We start from the raw sequence: 15,090 nt of genomic DNA on the forward strand, positions 1-15,090 counted from the left end.
TGGCATTGCACTTTGTGCATTTTGTACATAAAGTACCACATCTAAAGTATAACTGACTTGTACAGCCGGGTATTTTATAATCAATAAAACATGTTTGACCACACCTGCAGGCTTGCACGAGTGTATTACTAAATGTAAGCGTACATTATAGTTCCACTCAAAGATAAATTGACCATTATTTTGGAAGTCGACCCCTAAACCGGAAACTTCTCGACAACGGGACGCGTTTCAACCCTGCACACTAATAACTTTACGTGTGGCAGTTTAATACACATTTACCACGTTTCCTTATTGCTGTATTATTTTCAACACACCTTTTCAATTGGATGAGGGTAAACTCAGTAGTCCTGTTGCTCCTCAAGCAGGCCACTAAGATGCACTAACAATATGCCCAGACATAATATATAATAATACATTTGTATTATTCCTCCATTAGCCTAGTATGACTCATTTTACACAATTGCTGGCCTATTTTGTGAGTTTTTAATCTCACATAGGGCCTCCAATTGTCCCCATTGCATTGTCAATAAAGATCATAACTTTTTCCCTTGAGTATCAATTCGTGAGTTAACCTAAAATTCATATATATCATAATAAATTCCATTTAATCCCAGTACTATACACATATTTCATAACTTCTCTGATCGAGTTTCCCCGTATGCTATACTGCGTAACCTACATTTCTAGTGTGTTGTTCCCATGGGAACCAAACCTCTAACAGTGACAGCGTTGGTCTCATCCCAACCCGCTCAGCAGTCCATGACCATTGTTTGTGGTTTAAATAATTTAGCATGTCGGACAGAGTCAGCTGTGAGTCTTCAAAGTCAACAGTCTCTCTGAACATTGAATAAAATCCTCCTGGTGTCACCGAACAACGTCACATTTTCATTTTATACGTGCCTTTTTTTTCCGGGAGGACATGCAAATGTGTGTCCTTAACCTTTCCACTGTAAACCGGCCTGCAGGTGTCAGCCGGGCCTCACTCCAGGTTTGAGATAACGAGAGCCAGAGGTTGTACCCCGGAGGCACAAAAGGTTATGTCACATTACCCAACATGAGAAGACATGTCGTGCATTCATGTTCCCTGAAAAGAACAATGTTCTTTATGAAATATGAATGCTTATGTTTGTACCGTGGCTTATAATTGGAGTTTTTACATTCCACTTTCGTCTGAACACTCTATATTTAATTTTCTGCGAGGCTATGTGTGCATGGCGTTAATATCTCAATGGTTACGTGCCTGACAGCTACTCTTTATTTATTCAATAACTTATGAATAGAAATTAAGAAACGGGTTTGTTGAACACACATTTTACCCGTATCGGAGCAGACACAGGAAATGGTTTAATTTGCCAAAACATTAAAAAAATAATTTAAAATGATGTAAGACATGAAATATATTGAAACGCAGACTAACAATGACAATACACATGGTTAAACTCTAAAGTTAAGCCCCAGGAATTGGAAAAAGTGGATTTAGTTTCTAAAGAATGGTGGTTAAAAAGACCAGACAGTGTCACATGGTGTAACTCACAAGTATCTTTAATCGTTACATGTCTTCAATAAAAAACATTTCAGCAGCTGGCAGAGAAGCCGAAGGTTTAATCTCGGTTAAGTCTCACAAAGAAAGATTTAATCCACATGTTGAGGTTGGACCTGAAGGATCAACAAGTCAGTCAGGTGAGAGAGAAACTGTTGTGACAAGGAAGTTTGTTTCAATAGGCAGAGACGTGCCTCTGGCAGAGAGAAGAAGAAGAAGAAGAAGAAGAAGAAGAAGAAGAAGAAGAAGAAGAAGAAGACTAAGTGGGACCCAGCACATGGACAGGCCTGCTGTTCTCCTCCTGCAGTGAGTGTGAGGGAGTGCTGGTGCTGCCCCCTGGTGGTGGCAATACGCAACTTCACGGTGCTGCAGAACCGGACACGTGGGCTGAAAACATTGATGATCAAACCCACAGACAAGCACGGTCACAAATACCCCCTGATGATGTAATAATATTAATAATGTGAATTATAACAATAACACATACTTGCAGAGAACAAATAAACAAGCAAATATAAACTTATTTAATGTTTCCAGTTGGGAGGAACTCGGCCTCAGAGGGTTTTTTCCAGTATAGGACGATGGAGTTATTGAAGGACTCGATGGTTTGGAAACAAACATGGACGACTTTAAAGATCACGAGAATGAAGGAACTTTTGGAGCAAGCCCTCATCGACATAACTATACTCAATTATACTTTTTCAAAATCTTTATTGACAGGAAATCGCATATAAATACAAACAGCGACGTGATTAACGCGGACAAAACAACATCCGAGCCAGCAAGGGAATCTATAAAATAATCTACACTCAAATAAACACTCCTCTTGATGGACTATAAAACATGAATTCACTTAGCAAATGTTGCCATGCATGGAAAGAGCCACTTTGCATGAGGCGGCGATGACGCAGAGAACAGAACGGAGCCCAGAACTCATCCTCGATAAGTCACATGGCGAGTTCCCAGTTGAGTCATTACGATCAATTGAGATTACAGTTTTTTTAGCCAATTATATTACGTCCCCGTTGTCTGTTTTTGCTCAGGTTGAATCCAGCCTCGTCAATGTAAATACATTCATGCGGCTGGGCAGCTCCATCCATGTCCAAGATTCTCTCTAACAAAATGTTTTGTCGCTGGCTGATTGGTGTTCAGTTTTGTAAGTGAGTGTTTTCAGGTGTGTGTCTATGTCTTTTCAATTACAGTTTTTCTCGATTGCTTAAACACATTTTTTGAAAGCATGCCTCGTTTTCTCAAAACTCTAAACACAAATCCCAAAACCACTCACACAAAATGCAAAACCCTTTATATCTCCTGCAAAATGCAACTTTGCTTTCAAAACAGTGTTATGTCACCTCAAAAGGGTATTTTGTTTTCAAATGACAAACACAGCCCATTTATATGAGTAGACATTCTAAGCATCGATTGAACACTGATGTGCTCAATGGAAAACACTACGATGAAATGGGAAAACACCAGTATGAAGGCCTTATCAGGAGCATTATGCCTTTTCATGTCCAGTGGTACTGTACGCTTTCTCCTGTTGTAAAATATTGTAAATGTATAATGTTTTAACTCAAAATATAAAACACACAAATATACAACAAAAATGTTTCTTTCTTTTTTCTAATTTTTTCACAGAACAAACAATAGAAAATAGACCACTACAGTGAACAAAAAAAGAAAGAAAAGTGTAAATAAAAAAGGACAAACAAAATACTCCTCTGCCTCTCTGGTCTCCTCTACCTTCCATGTTTTCATCCATTCTTCTTCAAATCAGGAGGTCACCTGTGGCCCTTATATTGCTTGATTCCAAATTGCACAACAGCCGTGGAAATGGAAGTTTTGCCAATTGAACAGCAGTGTGTTCTGTCTGGACACAAGGAGGTTTTGGCATTGATGAAGTGTGCAAAGTAGAGAGGATGGTGTTTAGTGTTTTGAAGAAAGTGTGGTTAACAATTGAAATCTGTGTCTAAAGCAGATAATTGTGCTTATAGTTTAGCAGAATTGGTTTAGGGAGTTGGCATATGAGTTACAGGTTATGGTCATTGTGTTCTAAGTTCCAGTTTTTGTGTGTAATCAATTGAGAAAAACTGTAACCAATGTGTGTTGTATTTTGAATAAAGGTGTTTTCCCAATGGTACCCTGAGATTTCATTTTTGAACTAAGTGTCTTATGTATGAAATAGTGTGTAGTGTCTAGGACAGGGGTGGGCAAACTTTTTGACCTGCGGGCCACAATCGGTTCTAAAATGTGACAGAGGGGCCGGGCCAGGAGCATTTGGACACGCAATGTAATTTATTAAACCTGGAGATTGCGTCTGTTTTTTATACATTTCAATTTAAGGTGCAAAGTTAAAGTAAAAACATTTACTGGAAAGAGATCAATGGAATCACTTTCAACATTCAAAACAAATTATTACCCAATGACATACTCAAGCTCAATAATTTCTAATTGTTTTAAACCCCGCAAAATAATGGACGGATTGTCCTGAGAGATAGACTGTATTAAATATCCTGCCTGCAGCAGAAACTAGAAAGGGGTCTTTAAATTGAGGGCGATGTGCGGCGTCATCTGGTCAGCATGTGTATGAACCCGTCACAAACAGACTGACAGCGCTTTACTCGAGAAAATATGACCCTAAAGCTGACAATTGAAGTTCGATTTTTAAAATTATTCATATCTCTTCTGAAAACACACCTTTACTCATGTGGACGAACTGTTTTGGTGTTTGAAATTGGTTTACCAAAGGTCATAGGTTCACAAAAGCAGTGAAATATCTGAATACAATGCTAGATACATGTAATTGCACCTGTCCATCCTGGAGGGATCCTCCTCTGTTCTCTCCTGAAGGGTTCTTCCCTTTTTACCCCTGAAGGGTTATTTGGGAGTTGTTCCTGATCCGATGTGAGGTCAAAGGTCAGGGATGTCTATATGTACAGATTGTAAAGCACTCCGAGACAAATTTGTAATTACAAATAAACTGAATTGAATTAAATAAATGAGGAAAACCAAATTTTGTATTAACATTTTTTTAGTAAAAATGATGTGGTCTGTCACACATTCACCAAAATGATAAAGATGGGACTGAGAAATGACTTCATATTGCAGATAAAGTTTCATGGGGTGTGTGCAAATAAAAAATGACCATTACATTTTTTTTTTAAAGAAATATGTATTGTACATAAAAATAAATCCACATTATATACATGTTGTGAAATAGAAAACAACTATTGACAGACTATTTACAATATGGCTTCACTATAATAACATCATGTCAAGAGTCCTCTCTGCTGGCCGGGCAGGCTGCGCTGCAGGCGCTGGTGAATCCTCTCTGTAAAATACAAGACTAGTCAGCACCGCGCACAAGTTACGGACACCGGGACGGACACCGTGACACGTAACGTTTAGTAAAGACTCTTACCCGGTCCAAGTGGCTCTCTTCTGGCTGCGTGTTCCTCCTCGTGGCTCTGCAGCTCCTTCAGGCTCCGCGCTGCTCGCCAAAATCACTGCGGCTGTTTCTAAATGAGCTTTACCTGTGGTGGGCGGGTCCCTTGTGATTTACTGATTGGTTGTTTTTTTCGAAAAATGTTGACAGACAAACTGATTGACAAATCATGGTGAAGGGTTTTGTGTGACGAGTACTTTCCGCGCCAACGCACACCGGAAGTAAACAAAGTTGCGATTTGGACAAGTTCGGCGGGCCGGATTAAAAAGCCTAACGGGCCGGATGTGGCCCGCGGGCCGTAGTTTGCCCATGTCTGGTCTAGGAGCAAGTGTGTTGCAGAATTGCAACTAAAGTGCAAAGCAGCGCTTTTGTTTCAGGTATGGTTACACTTTGTTTCAGGTATAGTAACAACAACTTCAAGTTATGTTACTTTGGTTCAAGCATGTGTCTATAGTGTTCAAGCAACGGACAAAAACTGTAACAGCATCTCATGTTATCATCCCTTATGAAAGCACCCATGCAGATGAGCTTCTTTCTTTCTTTCTGTAACCGTCTTGGGCGCAATGAGGAAACACTCAATACTTCATATGCTCCTCCTCTTCTGTCTCTGGTGGTCTCGGAGCAGAGAGGAGACGAGAGATGATGAGAGAAAGGACGGATGAGAGAACACAGCGGGAGAGAGAGAGAGAACACAGACGCACACAAAATATCCTCCAGGTCTTTGGGTACCACGAGCTGCTCTCCTCCCACCCTGATGGAGCCCCTCAGTGAGTCTCTGCAGGAGAACAACCAGCTCTGCTTTGACCTGAGACAACTCCTCCTGCAACCTTTCCCCCCCGAGCCTCCGCCGTTATCACCGGGTGAGATAGTCCCTGATACCCGGTGAGATGGCTCTCACCTGAACACGCAACCTTCAACCTCATTACGTAAGTTTATTTCTGGAAGGCTGCCAGAGGCATCTGCACCTTTACCTCTACCTGGCCTCGGCTGCTCCGTCAGCTCCTCCGATGCGTGTCGGTGCCACTCCTGCCATCGCTGCTGCCGCCGCCTCCACCGGGTCTCGAGCACAGAGGAGCTGCACACACACACACACACACACACACACACCAGCACCCGCATCCCAGAAGGCAGAAGGAGAACAGGCTGCCAAGGCAAGGCAGGCAGACGGGCGTAGAGAGTGTGGCGGAGGGAAGCGCACACCAGCACCACCACCAGCACCAGCACCAGCACCAGCACCAGCATGGTGTGTGTGTAGAGTGTGGGCTGTGTGTGTGTGTGTGTAGAGTGTGAAATCAGAGTGTAGAGTGTGTGTGTAGAGTGTGAAGTGTGTGTGAGTAGAAGTGTGTGTGTGTGTGTAGAGTGTGTGTGTAGAGTGTGTGTAGAGTGTGTGTGTGTGTAGAGTGTGTGTGTAGAGTGTGTGTGTAGAGTGTGTAGAGTGTGTAGTGTGTAGAGTGTGTGTGTGTGTGTAGTGTGTGTGTGTAGAGTGTGTAGTGTGTGTGTAGAGTGTGTCGTGTGTGTAGAGTGTGTGTGTGTGTAGTGTGTGTGTAGAGTGTGTGTGTGTGTAGTGTGTGTGTGTAGAGTGTGTAGTGTGTGTGTAGTGTGTGTGTAGAGTGTGTGTGTGTAGAGTGTGCGTGTGTGTAGGTGTAGTGTGTGTGTGTAGAGTGTGTGTGTGTGTAGAGTGTGTGTAGAGTGTGTGTGTGTGTAGTGTGTGTAGAGTGTGTGTGTGTAGAGTGTGTCGTGTGTGTGTAGAGTGTGTATGTGTGTGTGTAGAGTGTGTCGTGTGTGTGTAGAGTGTGTGTGTGTAGAGTGTGTGTGTAGAGTGTGTGTGTGTAGAGTGTGTGTAGTGTGTAGAGTGTGTCGTGTGTGTAGAGTGTGTAGTGTGTGTGTAGAGTGTGTAGAGTGTGTGTGTGTAGAGTGTGTGTGTGTAGAGTGTGTAGAGTGTGTAGAGTGTGTGTAGAGTGTGTGTGTGTAGTGTGTGTAGAGTGTGTGTAGTGTGTAGAGTGTGTGTAGAGTGTGTAGTGTGTGTAGAGTGTGTAGAGTGTGTAGTGTGTGTGTAGAGTGTGTGTGTGTAGAGTGTGTAGAGTGTGTGTGTGTAGAGTGTGTGTGTGTGTAGAGTGTGTGTGTGTGTGTGTGTAGAGTGTGTGTGTGTATAGTGTGTGTGTGTGTGTAGAGTGTGTGTGTGTAGAGTGTGTGTGTAGAGTGTGTGTGTGTGTAGAGGTGTGTGTGTGTAGAGTGTGTGTGTAGAGTGTGTGTAGAGTGTGTGTGTGTAGAGTGTGTCGTGTGTGTGTAGAGTGTGTAGTGTGTGTGTAGAGTGTGTCGTGTGTGTGTAGAGTGTGTAGTGTGTGTAGAGTGTGTGTTTCCTCCATCAAAACATCAGCGTCTGTGATTTTAACAAGAAGCTTCAGAGAGATTTCATTTCTTTTGCAGTTTGCATCTGATGTCTTCTGCTTCTCTTGGTGTCTGTTGTTGACCTGGCGGAGCGTCCGCCCCGTTCTCGTGACTCGGTGGCGTGCAGCCGGCCTGCTGCCGGTCGCCCTGAGCAGCGTTAAAAATAGCCTGTCTTTGTCTTCGGGGTTTTTTTTTTTTTTTCAAAGGAAGCTGTCATCGAGTCCGGAACGACAGCGTACGACAACTGGGTCGCCGCGGGGCCAGGGGTGTACCGGCAGTTCTGGTTCTTCGACGTGCAAAACGCAGAGGAGGTTCTGCTGAACGGATCGGACCCGGTGGTGGTGGAGAAAGGGCCGTACACATACAGGTAAGATGGATGCGTTGACCTCTTGCAGAGCATTTCCGACCCCAAAGGTCACGTCTTAAAGGACAACCTCCTCTCCTCTAACACGACTGAGTATCTGAGTACGACCGCCTCTCTCTCTCTCTCTCTCTCTCTCTTCCCGCCATTCAGGACAAGATATCTCGCCAAGGAAAACATCACGTTCAACTTCAATGACACCGTCTCCTTCCTGCTGCCCGCGGGCGCCATCTTTGAGCCGGCCATGTCAGTGGGACCGGAGGAGGACAAAGTCACCTCCCTCAACCTGGCTGTGGCTGTAAGTGAGTGTCGCCTCAGCGCTGCGGTGATTCATCACTTGACTCCGCTCGGCTGTTAATTCTGGTTCTGCTCCCACTCGTCTTATTTTGGATTGTGACCCTCTCTGATAGGTTGAGTGGCTTCCCGTGGTTTTTCTCCTTTGCATATTTACATATTTTTACAGCCTAAAGGGCTGAAAACTATCCAGAATTTTGCACGAAAAGCAGAAATGAGGGAGCATTTATTCGAATATAGGAATATAATACATGCTTCTTGTTCCGGTCCCGGTAATCTGTGCGACTAAAATGTTATGGCTGGGGGGAAGTTAATGTTTGTATAGGGACGTGGCGCTTTAAGAGAGTCAAAATACTGTTTTTTATGCTAAATTCTAAGGACTACAGACATTATTTTCAACAGATCTACTTTCTTTATGGGTAAATATTAAAGGACAACAATGGGAGGGTTTATTCACACAGCGAAACCCACTTTAACATATATATGTAGATGAATAGGCAGCTAGATGTTTAGCCCCAGTTAGCTCCAGATAGCTAATGCGGCTAAAATGGCCACAATTAAGAGAAGAAAAAAAACAGGTTAAAAAAATGCCGCAATCTGTCGTCCAATCATTAGCAAGAATGCAACAAAAAAAAAGATGGTTAAAGTCAATCCTTGTTCCAAACATCGCCCCTAACCACATAGGTTAACTCTGTTTACTTTTAGTTTAGTTTTTTGTTAATTATGCTTGCTATGTTTTATATATAAGATATTGTTTATATTGTTTGCTTCAATGATTTGTACATGTGTTTCGTTGATGTAATCTTCATATTTTTTTAATATTATACTTTTATATATTTATATATGCGGTGCAAAGGCGCTGCTGCGTTGGAGCTTTGTAATTATAAAAACGGGACTTTGTTCAAACTTGATTAAGGCTTGGATGAAGAGCGCGAGCAATTTCAACTCTTATTGTCAGTAAATATGCGGTATCACAGTCATAAAAGATAGGGGGGGGGGGTTCTGTCGGGCTTATCTCCGGAGGCCGCCGCAGCACAGTTGTGTGTGCACAGCAGTTTTGCTCGTGTATCAAGATGGTGCCATAAAGTCGCCTTTTCTTTTATTATTGATACCATCAAGCGATCGTTTATGGGAAGCATAAACATTAAATTCAAATTAAATGTTTGATTTTGTTTCCTTCAGGCAGCTTACACACTGGTTCCCAAAGCGCTTCATCGCATGCTGGAGAATCTGATCAAGGCCAGCAACTCCTCGCTGTTCCAGCGCCGCACAGTCAACGAATTGCTTTGGGGCTACATGGACCCCATGTTGAAGGAGAAGCTGGGCCTATTTTACCCTGTGAGTAAACACATGCAGCACATATGGAATCTACCCGGTAACACACACTCGTTATTAATATATTGAATCCATTCCCTAGTACAACGGTACATTTGACGGCATCTACAACATCTACACTGGAAAGGACGACATCGCCAAAGTGGGAATGATTGACAGGTGGCGAGGAGAGAGGTGAGCGGAGGAGATCTGGAGTCTTGATCTTTTTCAATCAGGCGCTACATTTTGACGAGTTTATAAGAACATTTAATAAAAATAGTTATTTTAGGCTGTTTAATTAAAATCATTTGAATCGCATTGTACAGATTCGGAAGTGATTTTTGTTTTGTTTGAACTGTAAACTTTACTTAAGGTATATGCTATTATATTACTTGTGCTATTTTTGTAGTTTGACTTTCTTGAAGAAATGTTACTTTCTTGATTCTTGTTGTTCTGAGTTTGTACTCATGGTTGAATTCACTTATTCGAAGTCACTTTGCATAAAAGCGTCTGATTAATGACATGTGATGTAATGTACAATTTGATTTTGTTCAACAGGAGTCTTCATTTCTGGGACGACAAGTACTGTGACATGATCAACGGGACAGGTGTGGCTCATATATAGATATATAAACACATCTATATACACTTATAACCTCCTGCAGCCCCTCAATGCAGACGAGTAACATCTCTGACCTCATTCCTTCCCTCCTCGCTTTCTCAGATGCTACTTCCTTCCCCCCCTTTGTGGACAAGAAGAAGCCGCTCTTTTTCTTCTCACCAGACATCTGCAGGTGAGGGCGAGTTTCTTTTTCTCGTGGGATGCCCCATCATGCAGTCTGACAGCTTTGCTCGCATGACGTCGGGCAGTGAGTGTCATTGATGGGAGATTTAAAACATCTTAATTTGCAACCGTTTGGTCTTTCCCCTCAGTCACCACTAGAGGTCAGACCTTTCCAATACCAAAAACCACTGTAGGCTGACTTAAGTGGCACAATGGATTACTGGTGTCCATGGTGTTCAGTGTGTGGGAGACTTTTGATCTGATCTCCTTGTTTTTCTGTCTTCAGGTCCGTGTCCGCGGGTTTTGAGGAGAGCTTGGATCTGAAAGGGATCGAAGTGTATCGCTACACCCTCCAGGAAGACACCCTGGCCTCCCCTACGGTCAACCCGGCAAACCAATGTTTCTGCAGAGACCCAAAGACCACCAGGAACTGCAGTCTGGCCGGAGTCCTGGACATCAGCTCCTGTCAAGATGGTCAGTTTGCATTTCGTTTTGTTGGAGCTCAAACATCATGACGCCGCGTGAGAACCTTCTTCTTCTCCTGTTTTGGTCGTTCTGCTCAGCAGCTTGGTATTTCTGAATTGTCTGAACAGGAAGACCCATCTTTATCTCTCTGCCCCACTTCCTCTATGGCAGTCCGTACCTACGAGATGGGGTGAAGGGCCTCAATCCCATTAAAGAGGACCATTACACCTTCCTGGACGTGGAACCTGTAAGGGCATTTGATCTCTTGGGACTTTTTAGTGGCAGAAACTCTGATGCTGATGATTATTTTTATTTTTGTTGGCATTTTTTCTTCTAGACAACCGGCTTCACCTTGAGGTTTGCCAAGAGGATTCAAGTGAATATGATGTATGGACCATCAGATGTCATCACGTGAGTCCCGCTTCACCTTTTTTAAAGGAAAGGTTTGTGGGGAATACGTCTATTCTCTTCACGCTCTCGGACGAGAAGATTGAGACGCCGCTCATGTCTGTGTGGTAAATGCGGAGCTACAGCCACAAGCTAGTTAGCGTAGCTTAGCGTAAAGCCTGAGAGCAAGGGGGAAACTGCAAACCTGTCTCTGTTCAGGTGACTAAACATGTCAACCAGTTCATGTAAAGCTAATTAACACGCTATATACAGTTTTCAGAGTTCATACGAAAAAAGTTGCCATTGTACGGACTGCTAAGCTAACTGCTAAGCTAACGTGCTGTTAGCCATGGCTTCATAGGTCTTAAAAGTGTGGGTTTCACTCAAGGGAGACGCCACAGCAGACGCTCCGTAAAAAAAAAAAGAATACCAGAGAGCGGTAATTTGTTCAAAATGTCAAACTATCCCTTGAAGAAAGTTTGCATTTCATCTATTTCTCTCTCTCTCTCTCGCTCCTCTTCTTCTTTCTTCTGACATCTGAGATGAAGGCAGAAAGTTCACATCTTCCCGCCCTGAATACCAATGAACTCTTTCCCTGCAGGGTGCTGAAGAAAGTCAAGGATTACACCATATTCCCTCTTGTTTGGATGAACGAGGTAAGATAACAAAAAAAGAAAGAAAGAAGCGGAGCCCTGCAGTCATGTAGTCTGATGGGTTTCGAGATGCATTACAATCACTCACTCTCTTTTCTTTCTCCGTACCAGACGGCTTCGCTGGACGACCCAACGGCGGACAGGATTAAGGAGGAGCTGCTGTCCCGTATCCAGATGTTGGAGGTGGTCTGGAGAGCCATGCTGGGCTCAGGTGTGTCCATCCTCGCCCTGTGTTCCATCGTCTTGTGCGTGGCAGCGGGGTGTCGAAACATGCTCCTGTGAATGGACGATGCGGCGGCGTCGTCTGTGAGCTTCAGAGCACGGTGCAATTCAAGCTGCTGCGGGGCATCGAACCTTCTGATATACGGTTGCACTTTTTTGGGGGGGGGGAGAAGGAAATTTCAGTGTTATTTTTAAAATCCTACTCCCTTTGACTGCCAGGGGGAGGAATACTGTGATTTAGTAAAGCTCAAGAGCTTTCGCTGCATATTATTTCAATTGCAAAACACTGTAACATGAACTCAATCAGGGATCTGTGGACGGAGAATCCTCTAAACTGTCCGCTTGGTAAACTGCACAGAGGAGAGATGGGTTGGTTCGACGTCCTATGAAAAGAAACGTACATAAAAATCTAATCTTGCGCAAATGTTTGTGTTCTTTGCTGAACCGGTGTCTTCGAAATGAATAAAAGCTGAAAGGGAGTTGTTTTTCTCATTGGGTGTCTTATTCCTAATATTGGATTGTTCCAAAACAAGTCTGTAGTCAATTGGTGGAACTACAGCAGAGGAGGAAACAAAACCTCTGCATTGTGCACGCTGCAGCAAAATCGCTCGCTTTCCTTTTTTCAAATCAAAAAGAGTAATAAAGTGGGCTGCGGGATGATTATTACGGGGATTTTGAATGGTACTTGGCTTTTAATGGTGAGGAAGCAGTATTTCAGCCCAGCAGGAGGCCTCTGTTTGGTTTTAGGGTTAGTTCTCCCCCCCCCGCTGACTCCCGGGCCACTTTGATTCTGCTGTTCGGTCTAAATCTCACATGTCACACGTATACCAGAGGGTTTGAATCGGGATTCAAACTGACAACCCTTCCCTCAGTGCACAGATTTCTTTGAAATTTAAGACAGTTGTTGTTTGAACTTCAGTGTAATATCGAACCCATTCATTTTCTAGGTTAAATAAATATGCTCAGTCACTCTTTCAGAGCAAACCATCTCTTATATATATATAATATATTATATATATATATACACACAGAATATATATAATATATATATATATATGTATTATATATATATAAATATTATCTATATATACAATCTCTTTCTGAGCATTGAGTTTCCTGCATACAGAACCAGTGTAACGGTTTCCAGTTTTGTGCTAAGCTAAGCTAACCAGCTGTTAGCACGCCGTCATATTTACATTGCAGGCATGAGAGGTATCAATCTATTCATAAAACCATGCCAGTAAATGTGTGAAGAAACAATAGGATGTAGGATGATCAATATTCTATCACGATCACAGAATATAGGATAATCTATTTCGATGATAAATTGGCGAGTTAAAAAGACTAATAAAAGTTTCGACAATAAAAGGCATGATCTCTCCGTAAAATTTGAGATTCATCAAAGAACAGATTTATTCAGGCTATCACGACATTAATAAATAGAAATACATAAGATTCATAACACTGAAGTTACAGCGACTTGGAGTTGATGTGACGCCGGTCGCACAGATTTATTAAAACGGAGAAAGGGAAATGAAAGTGAAAATGAAAATAATACTCTGTGTCTCTGCAATTTGCAGATACAGTCATAAGGCTGGTGCATCATGTTGACATTATGTACACACTCTCACAAACATCTGCACGACATTAAATTAAAAGGATGAAAGAAAAAGAAAATATACTATGTACACAACGATTAATCTCTATCTACATGAACTACGTCTTTGAAAAAAAAAAATCAATTCACAGAAGTCAAATAATGACTATTTATTAATTAAAACGGCCTATTTTGCTGTTGACAGCTTTTTGTCACGCGTCAGCATCTCCCGTAAGATGTGATCTACGCCGTAAAACTAAAATATGCAAATCCGCCATGTGATCCAGGCGAGATTTAAGATCCCTCGTCATCACTGACGCATTTCTAGAAACATGCTTCTGTGCTAGAAACAAGGGGAGTGCAACACAACGTGCAGCTGATTTTTGTCAGATGTTTGCAACAGATTTCCCGCAGAATTCGACACGCCACTCTGTATTTTACTACTATTTGTGTTTAGGAAACAGGATGTTAAGCTTGGCCTTTGAACTAATACACGGCGAAGTAATGCGCCGCTTTTTATTGGAACCACTCGCCATCTGTGCTTCGTGGGATCGGAGCCGTCGTGAGAGGCAGTCAACCCATGAGCAACCCCTTATTTATTTGTTTACTCTGTATTGCCTGATGTTCGCCCACGCAGCCGCTCCACTCACTCGTTTGTTAGTTGAAGGTAAATAGAGAAATGTGCGTAGAATCGAAAAAAAAAACGAATATTATACTTTGAGACGGCGCTCGCTCTCAAGCATGCATCTGTCTCTCCCCCCTTGTCTCTTTTTCAATTACCGCCTCTTTTGTTGTTGTGAAGAACAAATCCATCGTGAGCTTGTTAACACCCGGTCTATAGTTTCCTTTCTAATATCGAAAAAATATGATAAGATCATTGACTACAGCTGCATTATCACAAGCAAGGGGGGGGGGGCACAGTTTATTACTGCCGCTCGCGCACCGGGCCACCTCGGTGTGTGTGACGGCTAACGAGCTGCTCGTGGGCGCCTGTGGGTGGTGCGTTGGTGGATGTCACAGCCATCTGCCGCACGAATGGGAGATTATGGCGAATAACAACTCCCCAGCTCGCACAGTTTTGAGATGAGATGAGAGTTTGAAAAAAAGAAAAGAAGGAAGGGTTCTGGAGGGGGGGGGGGGGGGGGGGTAAACAGCGTGGAGGTTTGCTCGTGTCAAGTTCTCAGACCTCCGGGACGTGATAGCGCCGGTTGCGGCTCTTCCTCCGGTCCAGCAGGGGCTTCAGTTTGGCCAAGTCCCCCCGGAGAGGCCCAGGCGGCTGCGGCTGCGGCTGCGGCTGCTGGAGGGCCTGCAGCTGCTTCCTCTCTTTGCAGTACTGCTGCACGGCGAGACTCTCGGCCGGACTGAAGGCCGCCAACAGGGTCTTGGGGTGCAGCGAGCTGGCCCAGGCCCACGGAGACTGCTGCTTGTCCGTCAGCACGCTCACCATGGCCTCGCTCAGCACCCGCACGCGGATCTTGGCGACGGTGCGTTTGAAGCCGTTCTCCGTGGTCAGGCAGTAGTAGAGGCCCTGGTCGGACAGCTGCACCGAGCGGATGAGGAGGCCGTGCTCCGTGGAGACCACGCGGTCGCTCAGCTTCACCTGCAGGGGGGGGGGGCAACATTACGTTATGTCATAATAA

General features: G+C 43.6%; 2 protein-coding genes across 3 annotated transcripts in view; one reads left to right on the forward strand and one right to left on the reverse strand.

Annotated features, from left to right (window-relative positions):
* The first annotated feature begins 1,641 nt into the window (after positions 1-1,641).
* On the forward strand, positions 1,642-12,332 carry cd36 (CD36 molecule (thrombospondin receptor)). Its single transcript, XM_056425456.1, has 12 exons — positions 1,642-1,680; positions 7,580-7,740; positions 7,888-8,032; positions 9,211-9,366; positions 9,446-9,537; positions 9,901-9,950; positions 10,067-10,136; positions 10,413-10,600; positions 10,720-10,838; positions 10,929-11,002; positions 11,580-11,634; positions 11,743-12,332. Exons 1-12 carry the CDS (start codon positions 1,642-1,644, stop codon positions 11,911-11,913), a joined length of 1,320 nt encoding a protein of 439 aa, XP_056281431.1. The 3' UTR covers positions 11,914-12,332.
* A 904-nt stretch (positions 12,333-13,236) lies between these two features.
* Positions 13,237-15,090, reverse strand: part of sema3c (sema domain, immunoglobulin domain (Ig), short basic domain, secreted, (semaphorin) 3C) — a 40,839-nt gene continuing 38,985 nt past the window's right edge. For both annotated transcript variants that reach the window (XM_056425249.1, XM_056425250.1), the window contains exon 19: positions 13,237-15,050. In XM_056425249.1, the coding sequence (XP_056281224.1) occupies positions 14,631-15,050 (420 nt within the window). In that variant the 3' untranslated portion in view covers positions 13,237-14,630. The remainder of the gene's footprint in view (positions 15,051-15,090) is intronic.

This window comes from Pseudoliparis swirei, chromosome 10, assembly GCF_029220125.1.
Source record: "Pseudoliparis swirei isolate HS2019 ecotype Mariana Trench chromosome 10, NWPU_hadal_v1, whole genome shotgun sequence".
Classification (NCBI taxonomy): domain Eukaryota; kingdom Metazoa; phylum Chordata; class Actinopteri; order Perciformes; family Liparidae; genus Pseudoliparis; species Pseudoliparis swirei.